This window comes from Saprolegnia diclina, assembly GCF_000281045.1.
Source record: "Saprolegnia diclina VS20 unplaced genomic scaffold supercont1.13, whole genome shotgun sequence".
Lineage (NCBI taxonomy): Eukaryota > Oomycota > Saprolegniomycetes > Saprolegniales > Saprolegniaceae > Saprolegnia > Saprolegnia diclina.
This window is the reverse complement of record NW_008246080.1, coordinates 668,377-681,707: the sequence shown is the minus strand read 5'-3', so window position 1 is coordinate 681,707 and position 13,331 is coordinate 668,377. Positions and strand designations below refer to the sequence as shown.

The 13,331-nt window shown below is 57.0% G+C and overlaps 7 protein-coding genes across 7 annotated transcripts; 3 read left to right on the top strand and 4 right to left on the bottom strand.

Annotated features, from left to right (window-relative positions):
- Positions 1-256: 256 nt before the first annotated feature.
- Positions 257-1,198, bottom strand: SDRG_05208 (hypothetical protein; the record flags this gene model as incomplete). Its single annotated transcript, XM_008610912.1, has 1 exon — positions 257-1,198. One exon carries the CDS (start codon positions 1,196-1,198, stop codon positions 341-343), a length of 858 nt encoding a protein of 285 aa, XP_008609134.1. The 3' UTR covers positions 257-340.
- A 289-nt stretch (positions 1,199-1,487) lies between these two features.
- SDRG_05207 (hypothetical protein) lies at positions 1,488-5,835 on the top strand. Its single transcript, XM_008610911.1, has 11 exons — positions 1,488-1,690; positions 1,745-2,273; positions 2,331-2,408; positions 2,461-2,656; positions 2,708-3,138; positions 3,186-3,240; positions 3,307-3,510; positions 3,591-3,718; positions 3,778-4,333; positions 4,382-4,459; positions 4,509-5,835. Exons 1-11 carry the CDS (start codon positions 1,522-1,524, stop codon positions 5,646-5,648), a joined length of 3,564 nt encoding a protein of 1,187 aa, XP_008609133.1. The 5' UTR covers positions 1,488-1,521; the 3' UTR covers positions 5,649-5,835.
- A 55-nt stretch (positions 5,836-5,890) lies between these two features.
- On the bottom strand, positions 5,891-6,189 carry SDRG_05206 (hypothetical protein; the record flags this gene model as incomplete). Its single annotated transcript, XM_008610910.1, has 2 exons — positions 5,891-5,999; positions 6,101-6,189. The coding sequence occupies 2 exons, from the start codon at positions 6,187-6,189 to the stop codon at positions 5,891-5,893; spliced, it is 198 nt and encodes a 65-aa protein (XP_008609132.1).
- A 3-nt stretch (positions 6,190-6,192) lies between these two features.
- On the bottom strand, positions 6,193-6,474 carry SDRG_05205 (hypothetical protein; the record flags this gene model as incomplete). The annotated part of the gene is made up of 1 exon (XM_008610909.1): positions 6,193-6,474. The coding sequence occupies one exon, from the start codon at positions 6,472-6,474 to the stop codon at positions 6,193-6,195; it is 282 nt and encodes a 93-aa protein (XP_008609131.1).
- Positions 6,475-7,152: 678 nt separating this feature from the next.
- On the top strand, positions 7,153-8,250 carry SDRG_05204 (TKL protein kinase; the record flags this gene model as incomplete). Its single annotated transcript, XM_008610908.1, has 1 exon — positions 7,153-8,250. One exon carries the CDS (start codon positions 7,153-7,155, stop codon positions 8,206-8,208), a length of 1,056 nt encoding a protein of 351 aa, XP_008609130.1. The 3' UTR covers positions 8,209-8,250.
- A 742-nt stretch (positions 8,251-8,992) lies between these two features.
- Positions 8,993-10,173, top strand: SDRG_05203 (TKL protein kinase). The gene has a single exon (XM_008610907.1). It carries the CDS (start codon positions 9,008-9,010, stop codon positions 10,100-10,102), a length of 1,095 nt encoding a protein of 364 aa, XP_008609129.1. The 5' UTR covers positions 8,993-9,007; the 3' UTR covers positions 10,103-10,173.
- A 382-nt stretch (positions 10,174-10,555) lies between these two features.
- SDRG_05202 (hypothetical protein) lies at positions 10,556-12,275 on the bottom strand (the record flags this gene model as incomplete). Its single annotated transcript, XM_008610906.1, has 6 exons — positions 10,556-10,761; positions 10,813-11,578; positions 11,629-11,727; positions 11,774-11,936; positions 11,981-12,094; positions 12,139-12,275. The coding sequence occupies 6 exons, from the start codon at positions 12,273-12,275 to the stop codon at positions 10,556-10,558; spliced, it is 1,485 nt and encodes a 494-aa protein (XP_008609128.1).
- Between the last annotated feature and the right edge of the window lie 1,056 nt (positions 12,276-13,331).

The window sequence follows — 13,331 nt, the reverse complement described above, 5'->3', positions numbered from 1 at the left end:
TTCCATGACGACGACTTTGAGTTTGAGCACTTGCGCCAAGGCTGCTGCCCGTACTGCCGCGTCGACGAGTACAGCGACCACGCGTAATAGTATCAACTTGATAATTTGCGCGACTCAACAAGGCGATTGTATACACGAAGTATGAGGAGGTTCGGACGGTGCATGGAGTCGCAAGCGCCAATACTAGACAACCGGTACCATTGGCACCGTCATCGGCACCGTGCCACGTCATGCCAGTAGTAGCGCCTCGGAAGAATGCAAGGCAAAATGGATGTTTTTCTGATTATAGCAAAACGTGGTGGTGGTATGAGCGCAGAGTCGGATCCAAGACGAGACGACGTCACTTTGTATGGAGGCGCGAGGCTCGTTTCAATATCGGGTTCAAATCAAGGACCAACTCGGGGGGAAAGCGCCCGGGAAGGGCCGTGTCGTCCGGCAGCGCCAAGAGACGGCGCCCATCCATTCGCACGCGCGTAGCGGCCGTGATCGGAATCGGAGCCACGAGGTCTGGGGCTGGCCCTTCAAGCTGGTTGTTGGTGATCGAGAAAAGCTTGTACTGGCGTACGCTCATGTCAGGCGGGACGAAGACGCAGAGGACATAGCGAATGCCTGGAAATGCGCAGTATCGCAGCACCTTGGCGTTCATACTTCGCCAGCCTTGAGAGACACCGACCTCGACCTTGAGCGTATGGAACTCGTTCCAGCGGACTTGGGGAGGTTTGATGGCGCCAATGTCGGGATCTGGACCGTAGCTACAGTCGGGCTCTAGCTTCGGGAGCTTGTTTGCCGCTGGCTCGTCGGTCGTGTCGACGTACACGTCGCGGTGCGCCCAGAGGACTCGATGCTCCGTCCCCGTGACCTCTGGTCTCGTGGCTTCCTTGATCGCGTCGTCGATGCCATCCGCAATGCTGCCGTGAAGTCCACCGCTCATCTCGATGAGGAATATCGAGTTGTCTCGAAACTCAAAGTGGCGCGATTTCATCTCTTGCTCTTCCGACTCGACGTAGCGATCCCAGTCGGCCTCGGTCGCAGAGCACACCCGGTAGCCGTCGTTGTCGATGACGTCGAGGGCGGCCTGCGCGGCTTGCCAGTCCAGAGCCTCAATCGCTCGGTTGATGCGCTTCACAGGGTCAGCGCGGGGCGCGCGTCCGGCTGGCTTGGCGCCCGTCGCCTTCGTCGAGCACGCTACGGCGATCATGTTGGCAACTGACGAACCTTGGTCTCAATATCCGGATATCGAACGATCTTTTTGTGTGCAGCCATCTCATTGGCTATTTTCATGAAGTGGTATCCGGATTTGGGCTCGAAATGGCGTGTCATGCGAGGAAGCATTCCATTGGCTAATATTAAACCCATTGATAGGCCTAGCGCGCGTCCGATTGGCGGATGTAAACTTGCGTGCATCTAGATACGGGCTCGTTGAAGACATAGCTCTTTACAAAAATCACCCAAACTGGACGGTGGGGCTTTTTCGACAGATCGCAAAATCTTGTCAAGCGTCGCCCGACCAGTCGCCGCAGCATGCGCACGAACCTTGCGTGGTCCGACAAGGTGCCCGACCGCAATGGCACGAAAGTCGTCGTGCAGGACCTGGCCTTCCACCCCGACGGCTCGCAGCTCGTCGCCGCCATTGGCAACCGGGTCATGATCTACGACGCCACCAACGGAACGCTCTTGCACTCGCTCAAAGGTACGCCTCTTTGGCCGACACCAGCGACGTCATCGTACATGTACTCCTATCTAGGCCACAAGGATACGGTGTATACTGTCGACTATGCACACGATGGCAAGCGGTTTGCGTCCGGCGGCGCCGACAACGTTGTCATCATCTGGACCGACAAAGCCGAGGGCATCCTCAAGTACACGCACAACGAAAGCATCCAAAAGGTCGTGTACAACCCGCAGTCGCAGTGCCTCGCGAGCTGCACGTCCGCCGACTTTGGCCTCTGGTCGCCCGAGCAAAAGTCGGTCGCCAAGCACAAGGTTGTCTCCAAGATCCTCTGCGCGAGCTGGAGCATTGACGGCGAGCTCCTCGCGCTCGGCCTTTTCAACGGGCAGATCCTCTTGCGCGACAAGCAGGGCGGCGAGAAGGCGCTCATCGAGCGCAGCGCGCCGATCTGGACCATCTGCTGGAGCCCGTGCCGGGACGACGAGGTCGAGATCCTTGCGGTCGGGTGCTGGGATCGCACCATGTCGTTCTACCAAGCAAATGGCACGCCCGTGGGCAAGGACCGCAAGCTGCAGTTTGATCCGTGCTGCGTCAGCTACTACCAGTACGTCGTGTCATTCTATGCCAAGTTGTCTTGTTGTTGAGACGGTCGTCCGTCTAGCAAGGGCAAGTACCTCATTGTGAGCGGCTCCAACCACAAGGCGAGTTTGTTTACTAAAGAAGGCATCTTCCTCGCCGAGTACGAACATTCGAATTTGATTTCCATGTGGTCTAATGCAATATGTGCGTAGCATCTGCGACACGGGCGCGTGGGTCTGGGCCGCCAAAGCACGACCAAAGGCCAACGCGATCGCGATCGGCAGCGACGACGGCACGATCGCGGTGTACAATATTGTCTTTGGCACCGTGCACGGCATTTTCCAGGAACGGTATTCGTACCGCGAGAACATGACCGATGTCATTGTGCAGCACCTCATGACCGACCAAGTACCGTTCAAAAATGCACAAAATCCATTAAAAATTCATGAAAAATCCTAGAAAGTCCGCATCAAGTCGCGCGACTACGTCAAGAAAATTGCCGTGTACCGGGACCGCCTCGCCGTGCAGCTCTCAGACCGCATCATCATTTACGAGCTCACGAACGAGACGTCGTACGACATGCACTACCGCGTCCGCGAGCGCATCCAGAAGGACCTCCCGTGCTCCCTCCTTGTCGTGACGTCACTGCATTTCATCTTGTGCCAGCAGCGCAAATTGCAGCAGTACAATTTCGCTGGCAAGAAGGAGCGCGAGTGGATTTTGGAAGCGCCGATTCGGTACATCACCGTGACGGGCGGCGCCAAAGGCAAGGAAGGTCTCCTTGTCGGCCTCAAGGACGGCAGTGTATTCCAAATCTTTATCGACAATCCATTCCCAATCCCGCTCATCAAGCAACCCAACGCGATCGTTTGCCTCGATATTTCGGCCAAGTACGTCCCTCTTGTTGTTGAGTGGGAATGAACCATGGTGGCTGTAGCCGGGAAAAGCTCGCGGTGGTCGATGACAGCAACAACTGCCTCGTGTACAACTTGGTACTATTTTATAGCCAATTTTTTTGTGGAGTATTAGGGATTTATGCTGAGTGTTGCGACATGTAGGTGACGAAAGAGCTCTTGTACGAAGAGAAGGGCGCCAACAGCGTCGCGTGGAACAACGAGTGCGAAGACATGCTCTGCTTTGCGGGCAACGGCCAACTCAAGATCAAGACGGGCAACTTTCCCGTGCACAGCCAGCGCATGCAGGGCTTTGTCGTTGGTTTTACTGGCTCCAAAGTATTTTGTCTGCACGCGCTCACCGTGCAGGTATCTATCTATCCATGTGTCGATGGATCGATCCATTCCACGTCTGGATACAAAGCAAGGATATTGAGTTTGTCTCGTAGGCCATTGACGTACCGCAGTCGGCGCCACTCTATCGCTACGTCGAGCAAATGGAGTTTGGTCTTGCGTACAGCGTCGCGTGCCTCGGCGTCACAGAGAGCGACTGGCGGTTTCTCGCCTGGGAAGCCCTGTACGTTTTATCTATCAGTCTATCAATCTATCAATCGTGTATCAAGATGACTATGGTAGAAAACACATGAACTTTGAGATTGCGCGCAAGGGCTTTGTCCGCGTCCGCGACATTCGCTACATTGAGCTGGTCAACAACCTCGAAGCGACGCGCAAGGCGCACGAGGCCACGTCGCCCGCGCCCGACGTCGACAAGAAGCACAAGATGCTCATGCAAGCCGAGATCCTCGCGTACCAGGGCAAGTTTCAGCTGGCGGCCAAAGTGCTCATGGACGCCGACGAAGTCGGACGCGCGATCCAAATGTTCTCGGACCTGCGCATGTGGGACGAAGCCAAGAAGTTTGCAGCGCAGAGCAAGGCGATCGACGTCAAGCAGCTCGTGTTGGACCAAGCCAAGTGGGCCGAGGACGTCCACGACTGGCGCGCGGCTTCGGAAATGTACCTTGCGAGCGGCAACCTCCTCAAAGCGGTGCAGATTATGGGCGCGCGCGGCTGGCACAACGACTTGGTCGAGGTCGTCCAGCGCCAAGACGCCGACAGCCAAGTGCTCGCCCTCTGCGCCGACTACCTCTACAAGGCCGGCAAATTCAAGCAGTGCCGCGACGTCTACGTCAAGGTATCGATCTATCAATGTGTCAACTCCATCGAATCATATTTACCGCAGATTGGCAACTTTGACGCGCTACTCAAGATGCACATTGACTGCCACGAGTGGGAAGAAGCGGTTCGATTGGCACAAAAGGTACGGCGATGACTGTCGCTAGAATGGACATGCATGGTCCATCGTGTAGCACAAGGACAAGGTCAAGAACCTCGCCGATGTCTACGTGCCGTACGCGGAATGGCTCACGACCCAAGATCGGTTTGAAGATGCCCTCGGCGCCTACACGCTCGCCAAGCGACCGGAGAAGTGCATGGCGCTCCTCGACGAGCTCATTGCGTCGGCCGTCGTTGAAACCCGCTTCAAGGACGCATCGTACTACCACTGGCGCATCTGCGACGAGATGCTCGGGTCAATCAAAGCGGCGTCGCCCGACACGTTGACGGCCGACGACCAAAAGACCCTTCATTCGGCGTTATCGCACGAAGTCGACGGCAAGATTTATCATGCGTACAGCCTCATCTTTGCCTACACGGACGAGCCGTTCACGACGCTGCAGCCCGAGACCCTCTTCCACGCGTCGCGGTTCCTCCTCAACGTCATTGGCAAGGAGAAGCCACCCCCGGGCATCTCGATCGCACGCATTGCGTTTACATTGGCGCAGCACGCGCAGCAGCTCGAGGCGTTCAAGCTGGCGCGCCTGATGTACGAGCGGCTCCAGACGATGCGCGTCCGGCCCGAGTGGCAACAGACGATAGATCTGACAAGCATGGTGATTCAAACCAAGCCGTATTCGGATCGCGACGACTTGCTGCCGATCGACTATCGGTCGTCGACGACCAACCCACTTCTGCACCCGACGAACGGCGGCGACGTCTGCGTCAACTCGGCCCACCCGTTCGTGCGGTCGTTTCTGTCGTTTGACAACTTGCCGCTGGTCGAGTTTGCACCGACAGCCGACTTGAGCGACGACGAGGCGGTCGCGCTCATCGAGACGTTGCCGTCGATCCAACATGGCGAGCACGGCGACATCAACGACAAGTGGAAGACGACCGACCACGGCGGCGCGCAGAGCATGCAGCTCAACGACCAAGCGACGGACGACGAGCCGACGGGCAACTTGTTTGAGCGCGCGCTCAACAAGCAGGGCGGGCATGGTCGGGGTGCCCCGTACCGCGTGCTGCTCGTTGACGCCAAAGTGCTTTTGACAACCCAACGAAGTGTTTGTCGTGAAATACCCAACAAAAGCGCTGCGCTACAAGTACTACAAGAACATGATCCCGGATATCAAGGTGCACCTCTCGCCCAGCTGCCGCATGTTCTTCCATGACGACGACTTTGAGTTTGAGCACTTGCGCCAAGGCTGCTGCCCGTACTGCCGCGTCGACGAGTACAGCGACCACGCGTAGTAGATATCAACTTGATACAATATACGAAGTAAGAAGAGGTCGAGTATGCATGTCGTCGCGAGCGCCAATGCGAGACAACCGGCATCATCGCCTTGGCAGTCATCCTGGCACCATGACTCTTGGGGTAGCGGTGCTGCAGAGTGTCATCTCAGACGAGACGTTGTCACTCCTCGAGCGAGGCGTCTTCCAAGATCGGGTGGACATCAAGGACCAACTCGGGGGGAAAGCGCCCGGGAAGAGCCATTTCGTTAGGCAGCGCCAAGAGCCGACGACTGTCCAGCACGATGCGCGTAGCGGCTGTGATTGGAATCGGGTTGACGAGGTCGGGGGTTGGCCCATCAGCTGGTTGTTGGTGATTGAGAAAAGCTTGTACTCGCGGATGCCCATGTCGGGCGACACGAAGATGCAGAGCACGTAGCGCAGACCGGGAAAGCGGCAGTACTGGACGACCTTGCGGTCCATGCATCACCAGCCTTCATTGATGCCGACCTCAATCTTGAGCGTATGGAACTCAGTTCTGTGGACGTGGGGAGGTTTGATGGCGCCAATGTCGAGTGCTGGGCCGTAGCTGCAGTCAGGCTCGAGCTTCGGTAGCTTGTTTGCCGCTGGTTCGTGAGTCGTGTCGACGTACGCGTCGCGGCGCTCCCGGAGGACTCGATCGTATGTCCCCGTGACCTCCGGCTTCGTGGCTTCAAGCATCGCGTCGTCGATGCCCTCCGCAATGCTGCCGTGGAGTCTACCGGCCATCTCGATGAGGTAAATTGAGTCGTCTCGAAACTCAAAAAAGTGCGATTTCATCTCTTGGTCCTCCGACTCGACGTAGCGATCTCAGTCGGCCTCGGTCGCAGAGCAAACCCAAAAGCCGTCGTTGTCGATGACGTTGAGGGTGGTCTGCGCGGCTTGCCAGTCCAGAGCCTCGATCGCTCGGTGGATGGGCTGCACAGGATCGGCCGTTGTTGTCATCTTCGTCAAGCACTCGCTAGTGACCATGTTGGCAACTGACCATTGAATCGTATGAGATGGCTCGTTCTGTACTAGTATACTCCGAACAACATGGCACCCGAGCAGGACTAAAGTTTGAAGATACCGGTAGGCGCACGGCGCTAGACTCGGACTCGGGTGCGCGACACGCTCAGTGACTAGAATAAATCTACTCGACCTCAGCGACGACGTCGAAATTTCGCAATCGCGACCAGAGGCCATCAGTGTTGAACACGGCCGCGCACGCTTTCTGCCCCACGCTTGATGGAGTGATAGACACCCAGCCGCATCCGCCAATCACAGGCGCATCCAAGTATCTTTTTCAGAAAATGGGCCAATCCGATCCAAGGAAAAGTATCAATGTGGCTGAACGCAGTCGTTGGATTGTGAGTTTGCATCACTCCGCGCACATGCTTTCGATGGCATTTTCAATCGCACAGCCGAATGGGCTGCAACCACAGTACGCTGTCGTCCCGCGCCGGTGACGACGACACGGCGCGGCAGCGGGCGTCGTCGGCGCCCGCCGTGCCGCAGCCCTCGCTGCACGTGCCCTCCGTGTCGATGCGGGCGACGGGGCGCAATTCCGTGCACAGCGCCGACTGGGCCGACGCCGATACGCTCGACCCGCTCCAGATTGCCTACTACATTCCGCCCCAAAACGTAGCGCGCGTCCGAGCTATTCCGTCCTCGTACATGAAGACCGAGGTGGGGCATTGGCTCGGGCGGCCGGTGCTGCTCAAGTCGGTCGACACGACACGGTCGGACGAGGAGCAAGCGCGCATGCGGCAGAAGCTCACGGCCGAGATCCAGTCGATGGCGCGCATGAACCACCCCAACATTGTTCAATTTCTCGGTTTTTACATCACGCCGAACCGGGACGTGTGCTGCATCACCGAGTTTGCCGAGGGCGGGACGCTGCGCCACCTCCTCGACAACCGTAACGTCTTGGAGCGGCTCACGTGGGGCCTGGAGAAGATCGCACTCGCTATCGACATTGCCTCGGCGCTCGCGGCCATGCACGTGCTCAAGCCGACGCTCATTCATCGCAACGTCAAGGCGTCCAAAGTGCTTTTGACGTCCGAGAAGATCGCCAAGCTCAGCGGCTTTGGCGTCGCGCGCGAAAAGACGTTCGAGTACGACATGGCGAGCGGCGTCAGCGATTTGCAGTGGTCGGCGCCCGAGCTGCTCTTGGACGGCGAAGACTACAACGAGCAAGTGGACGTCTATGCCTTTGGGATGCTCTTGACCGAGCTCGACACGGGCGCCATTCCGTTTGCGACGGAAATGGCCTCGATGCAGCAGGACGAGCTCAGGGCCAAGATCACGGCTGGCGTCCTTCGGCCCAAACTGTCGCCGACGTGCCCGCAGGTCATTCGGAATATCGTGACGCAGTGCCTCCAGCAAGACCCGCGACTGCGCCCGCGCAGTGACAAGGTGCTCGCCATGCTCCAAGACGCCCAGATTGCCCTTGAAAAAGAATGTGAAAACGACGTACCATAATAGAACGGTTAAAAAACTAAAAGACTGCAGTGCAAGGAACGGGAAGGATGAAAGCTGATTCTGCTCTGCGAGACGCATTATTTTTTACGGCGGAAGAGATTCCAATGCCTTCAGGAGTCATTTCCGACATCGACACGATATAACATCAGTGGTTCGAGTACGGGAGCCTGCGTACGACGTCGCGCGAGCTATGACTTGGCGAGTGGGGTCCACCACGGGATGTACCTCTCCGTGTGCAGCTCACTCCCAACGATCAAGTGCTGGTGCCAACTCCCACGCATTCAGGCGTAGCGCTACGTATGCGAAGTCTTTGAGTTAGCTTTTGCTACTTTGATTTCAACGTCAACACATTTGATTGATTGAAAATCAGTTTCGTCTCAAGGTAGCGGCGGCAAGACCAAATGCCAGGACTACATTGACAGCAGCGGCTCGACATTTCACGGTGTCCGATACAGACAATGTTCTTACGTCAGAACCCACTCGACCACGCATCTTTTATCGCTGGCAATGAAGATGCTAGCATTTCCCGGCCACGACCTTATTCATTTTCATTTGAATTCCTTTTTCATTTCAGTTTCAGTGTGACCAAGACCATCATTCTACTACAGATTGCGCACACACTCTTCCTGTCCACCTGCCGGCCACATTACTGAATTTCTTGGGCTTGGTTCCAACCACCAATGCACTGGCCAATCAACAGCGCGCCAAAACATCAAGTCGAGTGGGCGGTTTTGAATCAAGTGCCAGAAGATCGATGCGTTTGGTTCATTTTCACATTGTAACTCGACACGGCACCAACATGGGCAGCAGACACTCGAAGGCAAACAAGTCCAACCCGACGACACCCAGCAAGAGACGAACGTCATCGCGTCACACGCCTCGCACGCCAACGTCAGCAACGACACCGCGCTACCTGCCTCGTACGCCAACAACGACCCCGACTCGCTACACGAAGCTTCTCAAGCCGGAGCCATCGCCGGAGCCGCCTCTTGCTACTTTCACGTTGAACATCGAGGCCCTCGCGCCGCTCCAGAGCACGTACTTTATCGCGCCAAACGAGATCGTACCGATCCGACCGATCGATTCTTCGTACTTGCGTACCGAGATGAGCAACTGGTGTGGCCAGCCCGTCCTTGTCAAGTCAGTTGACAGCTCCAAGACGGCAGCCGAACAAGACGTCATGCGCCAGAAGCTCACGGCCGAAATCACGTCCATGACGCGCATGTCGCATCCCAACATTGTCCAATTTCTTGGGTTTTCGACGACGCCGGCCAACGATTTGTGCTGCGTCACCGAGTACGTCGAAGGCCGTACGCTGCGCCACCTCCTCAACACGCCCAAGGCATTTGCCAAGCTGTGCTGGTCATCCAGCAAGCTCTCGCTGGCCATCGACATAGCCTCCGCGCTCGCGGCCATGCACGCGCTCAAGCCGACGCTCATTCATCGCAACGTCAAGGCGTCCAAAGTGCTTTTGACCAACCGGCATGTGGCCAAGCTCAGCGGGTTTGGTGCTGCACGCGACCAGACGTTCGAGTACGACATGACGAGCGGCGTGAGTGATTTGCAGTGGTCGGCGCCCGAGCTGCTCATGGACGGCGAAGACTACAACGAAAAGATCGATGTGTACGCGTTCGGGATGCTCTTGACCGAGATCGACACGGGCGACATCCCGTTTGCGACTGAAATGGCGACGATGAAGCAAGCAGAACTCGCGATGAAGCTCGCCGCCGGTGCGATCCGCCCCAAGCTCTCACCGTCGTGCCCAATGCGCATCCAAAAGATCGCGCTCTCGTGTCTCCAGCACGACAAGCACCTGCGACCAAGTATCGCCATCGTCTTGCGCCATTTGCAACAAGTGCAACTCTCGACGTTGGCGGCCCGCGGTCAGAAGTAGTCAAGTAATAGTCTCCGTTCGTTCCGTCTCAATATTTCTATTTTATTATCATACAAGAGTTCATCGGCGCCTTTGCATGTTGAAGTCATGAAATTGCACATGTGTTTTGAGACTACCGCCTTTATGCGCGACTCGAACCGAAAAGCTGGTGGTCGCAATACGACTCGCATGACGCCAAGTGTAGCTTCGGATCATGAGCGTACGTAGTGCCGTACTCGCTGCGAAACATGGCCTCGGGGCGCTGAATGCTTGGTACAGGTTGGCCAAAGGTTTTCGCGTTGCAAACCAGCGGAAAAACGTCATCGAAGTCGGGCATGTCGTGTGCCGTCTCGATGTGCACATGGCGGTCGCCCACGTTGTGCCACATATAGAGGTCCACGTACGGCGTGTCGTGCATGGATGAGTCGACCAGTGTTGCCTAAACACACCCAACTCATCAATCCCGCTGCCACGTCATGAGGTTGCACTTGCCGTGGGTGAGTATAAAAGCGCTGCGAGGGGGTGATGCGGCGCGATGCAGGCGCTATGAATGTCGCGCTTGAAGACATAGACACCGCGTGCCCACATTGCGTCCTGCAGCGCTGTCCAGTCGGTCTCGGAGGGCAGGGCGACATCCACGTCCGGTGTATGGGGGATGATGGCCTCGTCACGCCACGCCCCTGCACGCACCAAACCAGGTTACTAGGTTTAAATATCAGAGGAAAATGTACCTAGAAGGGTGCCAAAATATACAAACGATGGTAAGTCGAGCTCGTGAGTAAGCTCAAGTATGCTCTCGAGCAGTAGCTGCAGCACGGCGGATCGACAAGGCTTGCCCGGTGGCGTCTCAAAAAGCGTCGTCTTGGTACCGCGCCGGGCGCCGCACTGTTGCGGTAGCATTGGTAGGCAGTACTGCCACACTTTGCCGTCACTCACGTGGTCTGTCAAGACAGTGAGCGACGGAGCGTGGTCCTCGGTGAGGTGCAGGCGCTGAGGGTGACGCGTGTACGTTGCTAATCGGGCACTGAACTCGGTGTCGTGACGCGCCGAGCACCGCGATGCGTTGAGTACGCTGTGTGTTTGAACGCGCGGCGTGCTGTCGTCGCAGAGTGCTTTACATCGCGAGCTCGGCCCCGGGATGTCGACGTCGTGCTGTCGCATGCTCCGTGGTGTCTTGACAAACGCTGTTGGGTGCGACGGTACCGCGATCGATACGTCATAGAGCGGCAAACAGCCCAGCGGCGCCATCTCCACACGTCGGTACGGATGGCTTTTCTCCGATGCAAGGACGATCCGGTCGTCGAATGCTTGCATGGTCGACCATCGCAGATGCGGTGGCGTTGCATCCGGAGCGTCGTCACCAAAGAGAATGGTGGCGAGGGTGTGATGCGGTGCCAAGCACGTGACGCTGGCACCGGTCGCGTTGTCCTCAAAGTGGGCAAAGCCGCGCACCCAAAACCACGACGCGAGGTTCCCGATTGCGGCGTCGGTGAGCACCTACGAACGCGAACGCTGAAAACGAAGCCGGTCGCAGACGCAGGACGTACATCGATCGAGGTGCCGTCGGGGGGCAGGGTGAAATATTCTAGGAGGTGCTGCAGCGCTGGACCAATGGGCACCGCGACATGACCTTGTGCTTCGATGGCCTACGCGCAATAGTATTCAAGGGGCCGACACGGGCCACGTACGTACGGCCATTGTCGCAACGAGCAAGTGATGGACAACCGCAGACCGACACGGCGGCGACTGCGTGAAGAGCGTGTCTTGAGAGCCAGCAGCGACGCCGCAAACCACCGTGCGCATAGGAAGACAGTCGGCCCAGGACCGCTGCGCCATCGGGTCGGACGCCGCGCTCCTGTACATGCTCTATGTAGCGCCATATTGTAATACGCGCTGTACCGTCGCAGAGCTTGGAGAGGCGCGGACGGCGGGCGTTGAGCCATGGCCTCGTACTGCTCGGCGAAGGCACTCGTCACGTAGCTGCAGTCGGGGTGGCGGAGTGACACGTCATGGCTATAAAATATGTTTGTTATCCTAAATGTATGGCACGTGTTTACCGAGGCGTGGCAGTGAACTGGTGGTGCACGCAGAAAACCGTGGTCGACACCGCGATCATGCAAAGCAAGACGCCGGCGAACGTCACGCGCTGTGTTCTTCCTGCTTTCGCAACTCGCATTGGCGGTGTGTGCGGCATGGTGCAGAATCGAAAGTGCTCTACCTCGTAGGTGTTGACTGTAGACTTGCCCGAAGCACACGTCATATTAGGACGAGAGTGCTCGATACTGAGAAAGCCCCCATCGCTCATCGTGTCCAACGTACAGAGCCAAAACACCCAAAACGGCTACGTCACGATCGAATCCTATTACAATGTAGACGATGCCAAGCGGTAAAAACGCCACTTCGACGGCCGTGATTACGGCCACTCAATGTGCCGTCGCCACGAGCGAATGCAAGAGAAGATAGAAGGCTAGAACAACTGAGAGGGTGCTTGATCCGACGAAGTGTAGTCAAATCTTAAAACGACTTGATAACGATGCACTATGCGGGGAACGCCACGTAATATACCACTGACAAGATAACGCACTATCCGCTCCTATATAGGCTACTACGTAACCGAATGTCAACTTGGCTAGGAACCCTACCCCGCTTTCAAATTTCCGAGGCCGGACACTCGACCAGTCGCGATCTGTGCAAACCCGAAAACGTCTCATTCGCTGCTAGTACCGGTACTACTCTGGTACGCGTACTAATAACTGCGATGCGTGGTACCCTTTCACACAGTAGGTGCGTTGGTTGAACCCTCCAAGGCCTCTTCCAAGGCCGCCCGAGCCATTTGGCCCCGAGCTGCATCGCATCCAAGTCCTGCGAATGACCTTGGCGTCCGTTGTTGCCGCATTGCCAGGGCTCGTGTACTGGTACGCATAATAGTGTAGTTGGTGCAACTTGACAACGACAAACGCTGTCAGTCACTGAGGCGATGATGACGAGGGTGACTGTTGAATGATCGATGCATCCCAAACCGTGTCGCTTGTCAGCAAGTAGTTTTGGCATTTTGCCAATAGCTGTGGGGCACTAAATGTAAAAGCGAGCTCCTTTTGCACGCCGACCCGAAAAGTGGGCTCTGTCAAAGCCCCTCGTCTTTCGTTGATGTACAGAGTAGCCCTCGCACGCTGCGCAGAGGTGAAGCCCCACGTTCTCCCGTACGCTGACCGCCGACCGAGGGCTCGAAGAGCGTGGGCAGCTTTGTCGT

What these genes read in the sequence shown, in the direction of transcription:
- SDRG_05203 (XM_008610907.1), top strand. Translation starts at nt 9,008, where the DNA reads ATGGGCAGCAGACACTCGAAGGCAAACAAGTCCAACCCGACGACACCC.
- SDRG_05207 (XM_008610911.1), top strand. Translation starts at nt 1,522, where the DNA reads ATGCGCACGAACCTTGCGTGGTCCGACAAGGTGCCCGACCGCAATGGC. An exon ending in TGCCTCGATATTTCGGCCAA is followed by an intron (nt 3,139 to 3,185) that starts GTACGTCCCTCT and finishes TGGTGGCTGTAG; the next exon opens with CCGGGAAAAGCTCGCGGTGG. An exon ending in TTTCTCGCCTGGGAAGCCCT is followed by an intron (nt 3,719 to 3,777) that starts GTACGTTTTATC and finishes TGACTATGGTAG; the next exon opens with AAAACACATGAACTTTGAGA.